The sequence below is a fragment of the Desmodus rotundus genome, chromosome 12 (genome assembly GCF_022682495.2).
Source record: "Desmodus rotundus isolate HL8 chromosome 12, HLdesRot8A.1, whole genome shotgun sequence".
In the NCBI taxonomy this organism is placed as follows: Eukaryota; Metazoa; Chordata; class Mammalia; order Chiroptera; family Phyllostomidae; genus Desmodus; species Desmodus rotundus.
In genome coordinates, this window is record NC_071398.1 from 42201990 (window position 1) to 42219543 (window position 17554).

The window sequence follows — 17554 nt, forward strand, 5'->3', positions numbered from 1 at the left end:
TTTCAGGAGGTGAAACGACTTTATAGGTCCGTTCTTTTTATTGCGGTGACGTTTACAGATGCACATGTCAAGCATGGCATTTGATGAGTTGTGACTAATGGACGTACCTCTATAACTCAGACCCCTCAGAAAACTGAACAAATCTTACAGCATATTGTACCTACATCTCCCTTATTAAAAGTTTTTTTGGCAACATCAGCACAGCCCCATATTCTGTGGTGTGTATGTCCATGTAGTTGCCCTGCTTCTCCCGTGATGAGTATCCTTGCAGCCTTGTACACTGCACAGATGCTCACGGTACAGGGTTTCTTCTCCGTCCCGGAGTCCTGTAAGCAAATGCTCACAAGGAAGGGTGCCAGGTGGGTGTCACTGTCTTCACTCCTCCTGCAGACAGCCCACAACTGGAGGAAAAAGCCAGTGTGACTGAAGAGTTATTTGAAAACATCATCACCCTTTTGACGAACACCTGCCCTAATTCTAATTTTTATGGTACTTTCATCAGCTATTTCTACCTGTATAAGAAAATGCTCTTAAACTTTGCAGCTTATAAGTACAAGCATGTGTGTGTACCTCTGTGAGTCAGAAATCTGGAAGGAGCCCGGCTAGGTTATTGTGCATCAGGATCTCATCAAGTTGATGTCCAGACATCCCCCAGAGCTTCATGTCTTTGAAGGATAAATGGACTGAAGTATTGGCTTCCAGGACGCACTCATTCACATGGGTGTTGGCAGAAGGCCTCAGTTCCTTGGCCAGTGGGCCTGTCCTATGGGCTTCCTGGCTGTCCTCAAAGCATGGCATGGCAGCTGGTTTCTTCCACCCGAGAGAGTGGAAGGCAGAAACCACAGTGTCTTTTTGACCTAACCTTGGAAGTGATTCACTCTCACTTGTGTAGATTTTTAAAATTCTCCTGAGGGGATACATTTACTGATTTTGGGGAGAGAGAAAGAAACATCGTTTTCTTGCCTCCAGTATGTTCCCTGACCGGGGATCAAACATGGAGTCTTTTGGTTTATGGTATGATCCTGCAACCTACTGAGCCACCCAGCAAGGGCGATTTTGCCATGTTCTGGTGACTTCACAGACTAATCAGGATATATTGCGGGAAGGCATTTGATACCATATGGACATCAGCAGGCAGGATCATTGGAGGCCATCCTGTATGCTGGTTACCATGGCATCGTTTTATATGTAGAAATGCACGTGTAGCGTACAAAACCTGGAGTATGGTGGTAGTCATTGATCTTCATGAGAACATTCAGCCAAACTAAATGGTAGCAATTGTCATGGGACATTTTACTCCCATATGATGTGTCCGTCTTCGCTACGAGTTTTCTGGATTTTTCCACGTACTAGAATGGTTTTTTCCATTTTGCTAGAGCGTCATCTGGTTTGTAGTCATGTATTTCTACTTTGTACCTGATACATAATAAGTCTTGGTATAGTTCCAAACCAGTCACCTTAACACTTAGTGGACAGGAGCCTACTCATCACTCTTTGTTTCCTTAGGCATGAGAAAGCCTGTGGTGAAAGCCAAGCTCTTTGAATAAGGCCTCCCAGTGTGGTTGACCTGGGAAATATTTTTTATATCTGAGCAGACATTTGCTCGTCCTTGTTTTCATGTTTGTGTTCTTATCTTTCCAGGACACTGGGACCAAAATGAAATAGAGAGTCTTCAAGAAGTTGCATCACGGTACCTTTTACATGAAGACCTTGTGTGCTGGCACATATGGGACCAACTTCTGAGGAAGTTAACCAGAAATCAAGGCTCGATAATAAACCTGCGAGGCAAGAAGTCAGATTTGCCAAAACAAGGTGATACCTCCTGTCAGTTGTGTGCAGGGGAATCTACTCAAGTTTCCAAAGGTGAGACATATGTAATAAAGCTTCCTGGGGAAGTTCAGAGTTTCAACAGTAGAAAAGATGAAGAGTTTTTTCCCATGAAGACCATCCAGACTTGCCAGAAGAAAGTGTATCTGAGAGAGTCACAGAATGATCAGAGTAGGTGTCAGCAGGGTGACAGCAGGTGTAACCCGTGGAACTGTCATCACTGTGTCAGGAGAAGGACCTCTGGTCTGCACAGTGATGATCAGGATGTGAGGGAAGGTGAGACGTCTTATAGCCGCAAGCATTGTCTAAAAGACTTTGTGAAGCAACCATTCCAGCAAAATGAAATCCACTCAGAAGAGTACACCTCTGCCAATACTGGAAAAGGCTTCAGCCTTAGCCCCATACTTGAGCTTCATCAGCAGTTGCACCTAGAAGCAAAACCGGAAACATATAGTGAGTATATGAAGGGCAAGTGTTATAGCTTGGAGCTCCAAACTCAACAAAGTGTTCACACAGAAGAGAAAAGCAAAGGGAGTGATGAGAGTGCTGAGGATGTCAATCAGAGTTGCCATCAGCAAATTCATCATCGAGTCCACACTGGAGAGAAACACCACAAATATGCCCTCTATAGGAAAAGCATCAGTCAGAGTTCCCATGTTCAATCTCATAAGCGAGTTCACACTCGGCAGGAACCCTACAAATGTGCTGTGTGTGGGAAGAGCTTCAGTCAGAGCTCCGGACTTCAAGTTCATCAGCGTGTCCACACTGGAGAGAAACCCTATAAATGTGCTGTTTGTGGGAAGAGCTTCAGTCAGAACTCCAGTCTGCAAGCTCATCATCGAGTGCACACGGGAGAGAAACCCTACACATGTGCTGAGTGTGGGAAGAGCTTCAGACAGAAATCCAATCTTCTCAGTCATCAGCGAGTGCACACTGGAGAGAAACCCTACAAATGTTCTGTGTGTGGGAAGAGCTTCAATTATACCTCCAATCTTCACACACATCAGCGAGTCCACACGGGAGAAGCACGCTACAAATGCGCTGTGTGTGGGAAAAACTTCAGTCGGAGTTCGTATCTTCAAGATCATCAGCGAGTTCACAATGGACAGGAGCCTTACAAATGTGGCGTGTGTGGGAAGAGCTTCTGCTTGATGAGCAGTCTTCAGACACATCAGCAATTCCATACTGGAGAGAAAATCAACAAGTGTGGTGTGTGTGGGAAGAGCTTCAGTAAGACATCCAGTCTTCAAGCTCATCAGCGAGTCCACACTGGAGAGAAACCCTTCAAATGTGCTGTGTGTGGGAAGAGCTTCAGACAGAGTTCATACCTTCAAGTTCACCAGCGAGTCCACACTGGAGAGAAACCTTACAAATGTGCTGTGTGTGGGAAGAGCTACAGTTGGAATTCAGAGCTTAGAGTTCATCACAGAGTCCACACTGGAGAGAAACCCTACAAATGTGCCATGTGTGGGAAGAGCTTCAGTTTGATGTGTAGTTTTCAAACTCATCAGCGAGTCCACACTGGAGAGAAACCCTACAAATGTGCTGTATGTGGGAAGAGCTTCAGTCGGAGTTCATATGTTCACGTTCATCAGAGAGTCCACACTGCAGAGAAACCCTACAAATGTGCTGTGTGTGGGAAGTGCTTCAGTCACAACTCAGGACTTCAAGTTCATCAGCGAATCCACACTGGAGAGAAACCGTATAAATGTGATTTGTGTGGGATGAGCTTCATTCGTAAGTGCAGTCTTCAAGCTCATCAGGGCGTCCACACTGGTGAGAAACCCTACAAATGTGCTGTGTGTGGGAATAGCTTCAGTCAGAGTTCCTGTCTTCAAGTTCATCAGCGGGTTCACACGGGAGAAAAACCTTATAAATGTGCTGTGTGTGGGAAGAGTTTCAGTCAGAGTTCCTGTCTTCAAGGTCATCAGCGAGTTCACACTGGAGAGAAACCCTACAAATGTGCTCTGTGTGCAAAGAGTTTCAGGCAGACTGGACATCTTCAAGTTCATCAGCAAGTTCACACTGGAGAGAAACCCTACAAATGTGATGTGTGTGGGAAGAACTTCAGTCGGAGTTCAGAGCTTAAAGTTCATCAACAAGTTCACACTGGAAAGAAACCCTACAAATGTGCTGTGTGTGGGAAGAGCTTTAGTCGGAGTTCACATCTTCAAGATCATCAGTGCGTCCACATACAACAGGAACATTACAAATGTTCTGTGTGTGGGAAGAGCTTCACTCAGGCCTCCAATCTTCGAGCTCATCAGCGAGTCCACACTTGAGAGAAATCGTACAAATGTGCTGTGTGTGGGAAGATCTTCAATCGCATCTTTGCTCTTCAAGCTCATCAGCAGATTCACATAGAGTAAAACTCTATGAATGGTACAAATCTGGTAGAAGCTTCAGGCAGATTTCAGTTCTTCAAGCTGATCTTACAGTCCATACTGTGTAGCAACCCCAGAAATATTTTGGTTGTGGTAAGAGCTTTCGTAAGAGTTTTATGTCTGTAGGTTCATCAGAGAGTATATAATATTGGTAAGCTGATCACACCTGATGGGTATGTGATAAAAGTGTTTGTCAGAGCTTAGACATCTTTCAGCAGTAAATCTATGCAGCCTACAGTGTCTATAAAATCTTGTGTGTTAAGAATTCACCATGAGCTTAGTTTTCTCCAGTCATCTGAATTCCACTGGAAAAACCTCCTTGGTATATGAATGTGGCCCATGTTCTGGCTGACTTCAAAATGTGACAGTGCTTCAGAGGATGCACAACAGAGAAACCCTATGAGAGCAGTACTGTAAGTTCATATGAACCTTCAGGCTCTCTAAGTCTATGCAGGAGAGGGTCCTAAAAGTAAAGTCCACCAGACTTAGGAAAGTTATAGTGACAGATTTGAGAAAATTTACACCATGAGAATGTCCGCTGCATGGAAACAGGAAGTTTATTCACGGCTGAATGATAACTGCAAAGCAGTGCATAAGAAATAGTAGGTGCCTGGAGATGTCTCACTTGAGGGAGAGGAAAAAGTATGAAACATAGGGTAACTATATGAAAATTCTAATGAGCCCAACCTCAATTAGCATTAGTAAATTGTAGTAGCAAAAGGAATTTTGTTAGAAACTTTAAAAATTCATTCAAGGAACCCTGCCTGGTGTGTCTCAGTGGATTCAGCCACAGCCTGTGCACCAAACTGTCTCCAGTTCGAGCCCCAGTCTAGGACACGTGCCTCGGTCATGGGCGAGGTATGCAGTAGGGGACATGTGACAGACAACGACATGTTGATATTTGTCTCCCTCTCATTCTCCCTCCCTTCCGCTCTATAAAATCAATAAATCTTCAAGAAAAATATTTTTTTTTTCATTTTTAGAGAGGCAAAGAGAGGGAGAGAAACATTGATTGGTTTCCTCCCTCACCTGCCACAACTGGGGACCAAACACATAACTGTCTATCTTTCCATCTGTGGATGTCACCCAAACAACTGAGTGACATCTGTCAGGCAGAGGAAAAGGGACTTTTATAAATGTGGCTTTGTGTTTTGTTGCTTTTGCACCTTGATGCATGATGAGCAACTGATGTAAGTGTTTATGTGCTTACAACTTGACAGACGCAGGAGGGATCCCCAACAGTGAAAGCTGCAGTGCAGAGTGTCAGGGCCACAGCTCCCTGGCTTCCTGCTCCCTGTGCACACACAACTTAAACTCTGAGTTTTAGGAACAGACAAGTTTCTACAAGTCATGATTTTTGCGAATTCTCTATGGGAAAAGGGAGGCAACGTGAATACAAAAGCCATCTGCATATGGAGATGCACTATTGGCGATTTTATTTTCAAGATTTTATTTTATTTTTGGACAGGGGCAGGGAGGGAGAGAGAGTGAGAGAAAGAGACATCAATATGTTGTTGCCTCTCATGCACCCCTGTTGGGGACCTGGCCCACAACCCACACCTGTGCCCTGTATGGGAATTGAACAGGCGGCCTTTTGGTTTGCAGGTCAACACTCAATCCACTGAACCATGCCAGCCAGGGCCGCTTTTGGAGTTTTCAAAAGCAGTTTTGTAGTTGCTAGTGAACTCCTGTAAAAACAGGTGCCTGACCCTGAGCCATTTGTGTGTGTGTGTGTAGCATGGTTTTCCTCAAATTCTTTTCATTTTTCAGTTTCAGTTGACATGCAATATGATATTAGTTTCATGTGTACAGCATAGTGATTAGGCACGTATGTAGCCTACAAAGTGATCCCCTCGTACGACCCGTGCCCACCCGGCACCATACATGGTTACTGCAATATCATTGACCACTTTCCCTGTGCTGCATTCCACCTCCCGGTGACTGTTTTCTGAGTTTGGACTGGGAACTCAGCTGTCGGACAAGTTCCTGCTGTTTTTGAGATTCCGGCACCACAGGTCCTGCTGTGCCTGAACCTGTCTTTAAGCTGACCCCAGATTCTGCCTGAGCTGTTGCAGCCCCCCTCATGCTGAGATGAATTGCAATGGGGTGGGATTGCTCCCTGAAGAAACCGGGTGAGACTGTGAGTGCTGCAGATCTAGGGCATCCGCCTGGGGGACACTGAAGTGTTCCAAAATGTCATGATGCTCCCACTTCTGGGTGCGTACTTGAAGGAAGTGGAAACATGTTCCCAAAGAGACATCTACACCCTCATGTTCGCTGCAGCATTGTTCACTGGAGGCAAGAAAGAGAACGACCTCAGGGTCTGTCATGGGTCAAGACGTGGTTCCTGTATAAAATGGGATACTCTTCAGCCAGGAGAAATAAAGAAATTCTGCCATTTGCAACAACACGCTAAGGGCCGTGCGTTACGTGAGATAACAGAGAGGAATACCTTACATCTCTTCATGTGGAATTTTTAAAAAGGCATAACAGCAGAGTAATGGTGGTTACCAGGAAGTGGGGAGATGGGAGAGACATTTGAGGGCACAACCTTGTGACTGCTAGGTCAGTCAGTCCTGGAGACCTGCTGCATGGTGTAGGGATTACAGACCAAACTTAAACACATTCAGTTTGCTCACAGGCTGGACCTTAATTATTGCAACACTACAAGCAACTGTGAGATGAGACAGCAATGCTAGCTGAGTCTATAGTGCCAATCATCTTGTAAGAAATGTATCAAATCAATATGCTGTGCCCCTTCAACAAATAGTCCTGTGTGAAATGGAGCTCCAAAAATAGTGTAAAAATGACCCATCATGGATGCAGCTGCATTCTGTGGGTCCCTTCAAAGCACCCCAGAAAAGGGCTTAATGTCTGATGGCAGCATCTGAACCTGAGCTGGTGGACACTGTAAACACAGAGACAGGTTGCATTTCTCACTTGGGATCGCTGTCTGCCCAATGAAAACACACTTGGACCTATATAACGGCAGACTTCATTCAAAAAGTTTTTAGGGAGAATGCTCCCATTTCAAAATCTGCAAGTGTCTCCGATAGAAAGAGTTCTTTTGTTTCATAAGGCAGGGTAAGAAGGGCTAGCAGGGAATGTGTGGGAAGGAAGGCGGGGGAGGGGGAGGAGGCAGCCAAGCAGGGCTTCAGCAGGGAATGTGTGCTGTCTGTTATGTTAGGCCGGGAATATCCTCCAGATGCCTGAGAACAGTAGGTAAGGTCAGAGGCCCAAAGGAAATGCTGAGAAAATGAAACTGCTGCTGTCCAAGTCCCGTGACCTGGGAACCTCAGTTGTCACCTAGACCACACCTTCCTTGTCCAGTCATGGGTTCGTTCATTTTTCCATTTGTTGTGCATTCTGCTCTTTATAGGTTAGAGGGACTGGCCACAGGAAGGCGAGTAAGAATTCATCACCTCTCAGGCAACACAGAAGTTTAATTAATAAAATGTCCTTGGGAATGATTGATGGCTTCTTGGAGGCAACACCTGAGGAGGGTTGTGGAGGGCAGGTGAAAGTTCTCTAGGGAAATAAAGGGGTGTCCCTGGCTTGTGTGCCTCAGTGGGTTGAGGACTGGCATGTGAACCCAAAGGTTACTATCTATGCCTAGTCAGGGCACATGCCTGGGATGTGGCCTGGTACCTGGCGAGGAGTATGTGAGAGGCAACTATCCGATGTTTCTTTCCCTTTCTCCCTCCCCACCTCTGTGGGGGGAAAAAAACTTTTAAAGTTTAAATTTTTTTAAAAAAGGTAAATTGGGCCTTCTCGGTGTGACAGTGTCCTGAACGAAAGGGTGAGAGGTCTTGAGAACTCAGAAAGGTCAAATGTGTGAAGTTAGATGTAGGAGAAGGATCTCGCTGATCGTCATGGACAAAACTGAGCCACGTGCATCCAGCCGACCCTTATGTAGTTGGTGCATTTTGTCCCAGTAAATGGCTAGGAGTGGCAGATCCTGTGCAAGTCCCAGGTGTCACTGCGCAGAAGCCACCTGAGGATCCGCTTGTTTAGGTTGTCAGTGTGTTGGCGTGTAGTTGTTCGTAATGTTTCCTTATAGTCCTTGGTATTTCTCTAGTGCCAGTTTTTTCTCTCCTTTCGTTTCTGATTTCATTTACTTGGGTCTTTTGTCTTATTTCTTCATGAGTCTGCTTAAAGGTTTGGTAGTGTGTTACTAAACAACCAGTTCTTGGATTCAGAGATTTTTTTTGGGGGGGGGGAGGGACTTTATTTTTTAACATTCTATTTCCTTTATTTCTGCTCTGATCTTTATTACTACCTTCCATGTACTCACTTTTGGCCTCATTGTTATTCAGTTTCTTCTAAAGTAAAGTTAGATTGTTTATTTCAGCTTTTTCCATTTTCTGTTTTTTTGTTTTTGGGGGGTTTTGTTTCATTTTGTTTTGTTTTTTGTTTTTTGATAGGCCTGTAATGCTATGAGTGTCCCTGGTAGGATTGCTGTCCCGGTGCCCCACAGACTTTGGATTGTTGTGTCCTCCTCTTCATTTGTTTCAAAGCATGTTTTGAGTTCTTGATGTCATTGTTGACCCATTCATTGTGTAATAACATGTGACTGAGCTTCCATGTCTTTGTGTGTTTTTCAGTGTTGGTCTTGTGATTGATTTCCAGTTTCCTAGCATTGTGATCAGAGAAGATGTTTGATACAATTTCAATCTATTACATTTATCGAGACTTGTGTCCTAACGTGGTCTTATGGTGGAAAAGATGGCATGTGCACTTGAGAAGTATGTATATTCTGCTGCTTTGTGGTGAAATGCTCTAAAGAAAGCAATTAAATCCATCTGATCTAGTGTGTCATTTAACACCACTGTCTCTTTGTTGGTTTTCTGCCTGGAGGATGTGTCCATTGAAGTCAGTGTGGTGTTAGTGTCCCCAGTTATGACTGTATTTCTGTCGATCTCTCCCTTTATGTGCATCAAGGTTTGCCTTACAAATTTCGGTGCTCCTGTGTTGGAGGCGTAAATGTAAATGTTTCCTAGGATTATATTGTCTTGTTGGAGTGTTTCCTTTATCGTTTTGTAGTGTCCTTCTTTGTCTCTCAGTATAGCCTTGGTTTTAAAGTCTATTTTGTGAGATAGAAGTACTGCTACGCCAGGTTTTTTTCTTTTCCATTTTCACGAAATGTCTTATTCCATCCCATTACTTTTAGTCTGTGTGCACCTTTCGATCTGAGATGGGCCTCTTTGGAGCAGCATATATGAGGCTCTTGTTTTCTTACTGAGTCAGCTACCCTAGGTCTGGTGGATGGAGCATTTAAGCTGTTTATATTTAAGGTGTTTATTGATAGATTGTAAATAGGGCCATTTTATTGTCAGAGTGTTTTCCTCTGTGGTTTTTTTTTTCTTCCCTTTTTTCCTTTTTCTTAAAGCAAGCTCTTTTATATTTGTCGCAATACTGGTTTGGTATTAATCAACTCCTTTAGCTTTTTCTTGTCTGGGAAGCTCCTTATTTCTCCTTTGACTTTATTTTATTTTATTATTAGAGAGACTGTAGCGTTATGTATTTTATTTTTAGAGAGATGAGAAAGAAGGACAGAAACATCTATGTGTGAGCAATATATTGATTGATGGTCTTTCCCAGGCCCCCACTTGGGGAGTCAGTATAGGAGACTGCTCTGCATGGCGTGAGCCTAGCTCCCAATCAGAAAGGCCAGTGGAAGGCGAGGTCCGGCACACAGGACCCACGCCCACGGATATGTTCTCCTGCCGAGAATTAGGCCTGCATTGTACCTAGGGCCTGCATTGTACCTAGGTAGCTCTGAGACTTGCTTTTTGCTAAAACTCCCTCACCCTGAATTGAGGCAGCAAACATTTACTGCCTATCATAAAGTAACTTCCTAAAATCTATGCTAAATCTTGCAAGGACCAGTGTAACCATTTCAACCACTTTTCCCTTTACACTTGCAAATATCCTTCTTTTTTGATGTATTTAGCAACATCCTCTCCTTTGTTTTCTATAAAAGGTAACCACCTAAAGCGATCCTATGCATAGTAAATGAGGACCATCCTCAATGTAATGTGCTCAGAAAAGCTATAAAAGCCTGTCAAGGCACGGGTCTGGGCATTCTTCTCTTGATAGAGTAGCCGAGGCACTCTCCCCTTGAGATAGTGGCCATGCCATCCCTTTTCCTCCACATGACTTGGTAGTCCATGTGCATTTGTCTTGTCTCAGCCACAACTCTGCGGACACTGCGGGCCGGTGTCCGTATCAAGCCTGCCGAAACCCAGGCATGTGCCTTGATGGAGAATCGAACCATCAACCTTTTGGATCCTACGCCCATGTTCAATCCACTGCGCCACACCAACCAGGGCTCTTCTTTGATTTTATATGATAGCCTTGCTGGGTTAAGTAGCCTTGATTGTAGGTCCTTGATTTCATCATCGTGAATATTTCATGCCACTCCTGGTCTGAAATGTTTCTCATGAGTAATCAGATGACAGTCTAATTGGTGCTCCCTCATAGGTAAGTACCTGCTTTTCTCTTGTGGGTTTTAGAATTATCATCTTCTCTTTAAGCCTTGTCATTTTAATTATGATATGTCTTGGTGTAGGCCTCTTTTGATCCAACTCGTTTGGGTCTCTGAGCTTCCTGGACTTGTGTGTCTTTTTCCTTCGCCAGATTAGGGACATATTGGGTCATTATTTCTTCAAATAGGTTCTCGAACCCTTGCTCGCTCACTTCTCCTTCTGGTATTCCCATGATGCAGATGTTGTGACACTTCATGTTATCCAAAATGTTCCTTAAGCTCTCGTTTTTTTAATTCTTTTTTCTTTTTTCCTGTTCTGCCTGGGTGAGTTTTCCTACCCTTTTTTCCAAATTACTGATCTGATCCTCTGCTTCATCTCACCTACTTCTTCTTTGAGTGTATTATTTATTTCAGATATTGTATTCTTTATTTCTGACTGGACCTGTTTTATGGTTTCTACGTCTCTTTTCATGCTGTTGATTATCCTCACAGTGATTATCCTCACAGTCATTATGTTAAACACTGTCTGGTAAATTTCTTCCCGCCATTTCATCTAGTTCCTTTTTTTTAATGATTTTATTTGTTTTTTGAGAGGGAGGGAGAAAGAGAGGAAGGGTAAGATCAGTGTGTGGTTACCTGTCACACATCCCCTACTGGGGATCAGGTCCGCAACCCAGGTATGTGCCCTGACTGGGAATTGAACCAGCAACCTTTTGGTTCACAGGCTGGCACTCAATCTACTGAGCCACACCAGCCAGGGCACCACCAGTTCTTTCTTCTGTTCTTCCTAGCCTTCCCCAATTCCATAGTGCATCTTTATCCTCCAGAAATTAGGAATTGGACTCCCAATGTAATCCACACATTTACTGGCGAATGTGGCCATGAACCCAGCTAGAACTTGGGGGTCCTCTTGTACAAGGAAGGACAGAATTGGACAACTATGCTGGAGGTGATTTTTTTGAATGGTGTAGTTTCCCCAACATAACTTTCCCCACTTTTAGGGCATTGACCCTTTAAACCAAATTTAATATCCTACTGCGACCAAAAAGAAAAGTATCTGATAGAGAAACCCTAACATGGGCATATCCAGATAAGAACTTTGGAGTTAACAATTCCTTGCAGACACCAGCACTGCTGATGGGAAGACGTGGTTCCCTGTGAAGTGTAGATTGGGGGTGGAGTCCCGGCCTGTGGATCCAGCTAATGCCATCACTCAGCCCCCATCACGTCATCAACTGTGAATCTCTCATTCTCCTTTTGTACTTTTAGAGGAAGTTAGACATACCTCTCAGACCATCACAGCATCATCCCTCCATTGCTTCTTGAGAGACCTAAGGCATTTTGGGAGAAACCAATGTTTGAGACCAAAGTAGGAGATTGGTTACAAAGCATTGCAGTGTGTACTGATTAAAAAGCAGACTTTGCGATTAGACTCTCTGTTCAGTTCAGCCATTTTCTAGTTGAGTAACTGCAGACATGATGCTTAACCTGTATTCCTGAATCTCCCCGTGTGTTCAGTGTGGTGATAACAGTCTCTTAGCTGTGTTGTGAGGGTTGAAGTATATGCTTGGCATATGGTAAGAGTCGTACAGAGATAGCTATTACTTCCAACATAGCTGTCATTATTACTATATATGATAAAGTTATAAACCAGGCCAGCCTGGTGTGTCTCAGTGGATTGGGTGCCGGCCTGTTCACGAAAGGGTTGCATGTTAGATTCCCAGTCAGGGCACATGCCTGGGTTGCAGGCCAGGTCCCCATCATGAGGTGCAGGAGAGGCAACCATACATTGATGTTTCTCTCCCTCCCTTTCTCCCTGACTTCCCCTCTCTAAAAATAAATCAGTAAAAATGTAAATAAATCCAAATGCTAACCTAGAGTTCAGGAGTCTATCACCTGCTGGCCAAATGTGGATTGTATCCTTATTTTTCTATGGCCTGAGAACTAAGCTTTCACAGTTTTAAAGAATTATAAGAAAAAGGCAAGTAATATGCCATAGAGACTGTATGTGGACTGGTCTAAGACAACTTCAGTATCTTAAATGCCCTTACTTCTGAGAGAAACATTACGTGATGATACAGGGAAGTATTGCCTCAATTTCGTACTTCTAAAACCTTAGAACTTAAACTTTTAGCACTTTAAACCTTCAGGGCTTTTAAAAATCAGCCAAATGCATATTTTTCTCTCAAGTGGATCTGGAATAATGTATAGTGTAGAGCACTTATTAGGCCACACGTCACGTCTTAATAAATTTAAAAAGAAATCTCACAAAATATATGAAAAAAACAAAATATACAAAGTATATGAAGGAATTATACAAACCAATAAAGTATTCTCTGAACTCAATGGAATGAAACTGTAATCAGTAAGATATGAGAAATATAAACATCAAAGATTGTACGCTAGTGTTCAACTTGCCTCCCAGTTAGGAAGTAACCAAATAGCTGTACCGATTAGCATGACTGAAGTTCTACCACACTGTCCGCCATTTACAATCTTCCTGTGACGGCCTTTCGTTGCCAAGTTCCATACGAGGACCACTGGCTACTTTAGTCAGTTCTCTTCTCTAAGAGGACATAAAGACAAATGTCTTTTCAGAAATGTTTTCCCAATCTGTGGAGACAGGAGACATGCCTGTGCCCAACACCCGTATGTTTTATGTGAATCGGTAATTCACAAATACATGGAATTAAAACACTTAAAAGTCAGTGGAGCAAGAAAAAAGTTACAGGGAAATTATAAAAGACTTTGAGATGAAAAGATAGGTCCACTGTGGTAAGGAAAGCTCTTGGCGCTATGTTTTTCTGACAGATGGTTCATTCATCTTTCCTACAATTTACGGAGCCTGGGAGGTGGGGCAGATGTTGCCATGGTGAGGCAGGAGACAGCATAGGAAGAACTCAGACCTACACTGCTGTTACCGGCCATCCTCTAGCATCCTGGTTGCCAGGAAACGCCTTTTACCACTTAGGTAGAATAAATAATAAACAGAAGCAGGAGGAGGAAGGAGACAGGTCTCACACTAACTCAGCAGTCCTGAGCCTGGTCTGAGAATATTGGCAGGTGTTCCAACATCACAAGAAACTGCTAGCAAGAAAGAAGGGAAGTCCTTTAAATTCTATGTAGCATTTCCACTATCTGAGGGAGAAAACCTTGAAACTGCTTTCATCCCAGGTCCTGGAATGTGGGAGAGGGTCCCTGGTGCCCAATGAGAAGAACATAATACAACTTTGGTTAATAGTCTGCCTCTGGTCACTATCTGTTTTATGAGGGAGTCCCTGATGCTTACAGAAAGAGCCCATAAATAACTTTTGAGAGTTCCTCAATTTTAATTAACTGTGTCCTGTCACATATCTGTTTTACAACAAAATGAACAAATGGACTTTGGAGAAAGATAAGGATTTCGGTTAACAGACCCTCACACATAACTAAGCTTGGGTAGTCACATTCTCCCAGGAAAGCTGGCACCATGCTTGCCCATTCATCAATATGTAACTTTTCTTCTCCTATCCCACTAATTATGTAAGTCCTCAGAACAAAGGGAGCACGTTCTCTGTCTCTCTGCCTTTCTATCCCTTTCCCCGCCCCCTTCCCTACCCACACTAATAGATGTGCTGATCTGTAGTTCTTCACATGCATCAGCAAGAAGAACCAGGTCTCTCCTGTCAACAATGGTTCTTCTGGCGGATCCTACACCCCTACACCCCTACACCCCTATACCCCTATCCTCCAAATAACTGCCAGTGCTTGGTCCTATCTGTCCTGGGGCTGACTCTGCTTCCTGTCGTCCTACATTCTGGCTGGAGCCCAGTGTCCTGCTCTGACCGAGATATAATTGTAATGTGATTATTATCACATAAGCATGCACGTCCAGGGAAAAACACCTCCATTGTCACTCCACTTTTCCATTCAAACTTGTGAACGGGTAGATAAAATATACTTTATATTCTCTCCATTAAAAAAAAATCCTCACCTGAGAATCTGCTTATTGATGGAGAGGGGAAGGGAGGGAGAGCAGGAGGGAAACACCGGTGTGAGAGGGAACAGTGACTGGTTCCCTATCCTACGGGTCCCAACCGGGTCAAACCTGCAAACTAGGCTTGTACCCTGGTCACGAAACCAGCTGGGGCAAGAATGTCCTTTTTCTAACTGACTGATCTGTCTCTCATTGTCTCTCTGTTGCTCCCTCTCACTTTATCCCTCCTTCCTTTCCTTGTTCTGTTTTTGAAATTTATCTCGTTGTTCCCATACCAGTTAGTGAAATTTTTCTTCATTCCCCAGTACTTTGCAGTACCATTTTAAAAGAAAGTCAGTTGTCCATAGATAATCAGAGGTATGTCTTGTCTCTCAATCCACTCTGGTCTATTTTTCAGTACTTTCAGCACTACCACTGGGCTTCAGTTACCATGACTTTGCAGTGAGTCTTGGTATTTTGTAGAGGCTGCTGCTTGTCCTGTCTTCTTTTAGGGTGCCTTGGAAGCTTCCAGGAGATACCAACAGAACCGCCCATATAGTATTTCTAAGGAAATGAATAAAACTGAGCCTCTAGTTGGTTTACAGAACATATGGAGAAACATTTGTGACATCATGAATGAAACAGAGGGCATTTAGTTAAATGAAATGAGCCAGACAGAGAAAGACCAATACTGATACCAGGTGCAGCCAGTGGGCCCCCAAATAGACATTTGTAATGGGGTCCAAAACACAGGGTATGCAGGCAATATTTATATATACATACATATAGGATGTCCTCACCCCTACAAGTCTGAACTTGATGATGGGACACATGGAGCAGGGCCAGTGAGCTGTTTTGCGTAGCAACACTTCTGCAACTAAACTCAGGCATGGACATTTAACATTTCTATAACATTTAACTGGTTTCATGGACATGTTAAATAGCTGTGGCCTTCCCTTGAACCAGGGGGATGGGAGTGACTTCTACCCAAGATGTAACTGGGAAGACACTCCCTCTTGTTACATCGCTTGGGTGGTAGCTTCTAGAGGATTGGCTCCATGCCAGGGGCCACACCCACCTGGACTTACTGGGGCAGTCTGGAAAAGCAGGGAAAAGTCAGAAATGGGGCTGCAGACCAAGGTTGCTGCTGGGATTTAATCCAGGGCTCATTAGCCATGCGGAATAGGGACCATGCATCTTTTGGGTGCTCCCTTTTGCCATGTGGCTTAGGAAGCAGGAGAGACCTTGCTGGGAAGAAGAGAGGTGGAAAGACTCTGGTGGGCCATGACACGATGCCACATAGTAATGGATTAACTGGAGATCTCGGTGGCACAGCTGATGGTGCTGAGAACCAATGAAGACCAGCCAGCTGTGCTCAGGTTACTGGAAAGAGCTGAGGGGTTATCTGAGCCTCGGTCTTCCATTTATTTTCCTGAGATGCCGTACCCCAGGCTGGGCAGAGGGGAAAGGAAGGACTGTGTGTGTTTGTGGGTATTATAAGTGACTTCGGGATCTCAATAAAGACATTAAATCATTACTCTTAAGTTTGTATAACTTTTGAGTAAATAATTCCTTTCTTTTTCACCAATCTCTGACATTGAGAACTATAATTCCCTTGTGGCGAGTAAGGCGAACTTAGTACAGGGACACACCAGGGGAGAGAGTGGGGTCCTTCCGGTAATAGTATTTTTGGGACCCTCAACACAGATCTGTTCCCTCACAATACCGCATGGTAGCATTATATGTGGAATGTCAGAAAAAAAGTGAAACTCACAGAAATAGACCAGAATGGTGGTCGTTGCCCAGGGAGTGGAGGGAAGAGGTAAATGGGGAGAGATTAGTTCAATGATACAACCCTGCAGTTATGATTAAATTTGAGGGTCTGCTGTATAGCATGGTGACTACAGTTGAAATTTGCTGAGGGAGTAGATCCTTGTTTCTCACCATAAAAAAAAGTTAGCAATGTGAGGCGATATATGTGTTAAATTATTACATGGTGGGGATCCTTTCAGAATGTATTTACTATACATATTTCAATCATCACATACACTCTAAATGTATTACAGTTTTGTCTATTATACCTCAGTAAAGCTGAAAAAAGTTGTTGAGCCCCGACTGCTGTAGCTCAGTGGCTTGGGCGGTGCCTGCAGACCAAACTTGTTCAACCTCGGGCTGGAGCACGGGGCTGGGGGCTGGCCAGGCCAGCACACCGCTGTTTCTCCCTTTCTCCCTCGGTTCCTCTCTATAACAATAAATAAAATATTTTTCTACACTGTTCACTTTTTTACGGTTCTTTGAGCAGGATCCCCTACTTCCACACCTATGTTTTGAATAATCATAGCTCATTTCACAACCTTGTACAAAATTGACACCATATTTATGGTGTCAAGAGCAGGTAGGATGTAAATGATGATATGTTCCCAGGTGCACTAAGGAAATAAATATTTTCCACATATGGTCTAGGCTTTTCTAAGTTACGGTATTTTCTTCATTTGCCAGAAAGCTAATTTCAAAAATACGCATTTAGCGCTGAAACGGAAACTCAAAACTTTTGGTATTTGTTTCGTGGGTTGACGAACAGTTACTTTTCCTTTTTGTGTGACTCCCCCATTTCGGCATGAATAACTCACACAAATAAACTACACACATGTAGATCCATGCAGTCCCAAGTAGCCAAAAGAAAGTAACCCCATCAAAGCGACTTTGAGGTCCTCTGTTGGTCTTTTTGTCCCAAACAGCTACATTTACTTTTCAATCATGCTCCGTGATACTCAAAAATTAAAAAAAAAAAGGTGGGGCTGGAAAGAAGGAACAAAAGAGATGGGAGGGGAGGTTACGTGCTAATATTGTCTGAGGAGTGAACAGAAGCATTTGGAATATTTTTAAAAGTGGCAACCCAAG

At 43.7% G+C, this 17554-nt stretch overlaps 1 protein-coding gene across 1 annotated transcript in view; it reads left to right on the forward strand.

Moving 5' to 3' along the window:
* The window catches only part of LOC139440254 (zinc finger protein 420-like), a 34072-nt gene extending 17144 nt beyond the window's left edge, over positions 1–16928 (forward strand). The window contains 1 exon segment of the mRNA XM_071219810.1: positions 1642–16928. Within this exon segment, the coding sequence (XP_071075911.1) occupies positions 1642–4196 (2555 nt within the window). The 3' untranslated portion in view covers positions 4197–16928.
* The last annotated feature ends 626 nt before the right edge of the window (positions 16929–17554 follow it).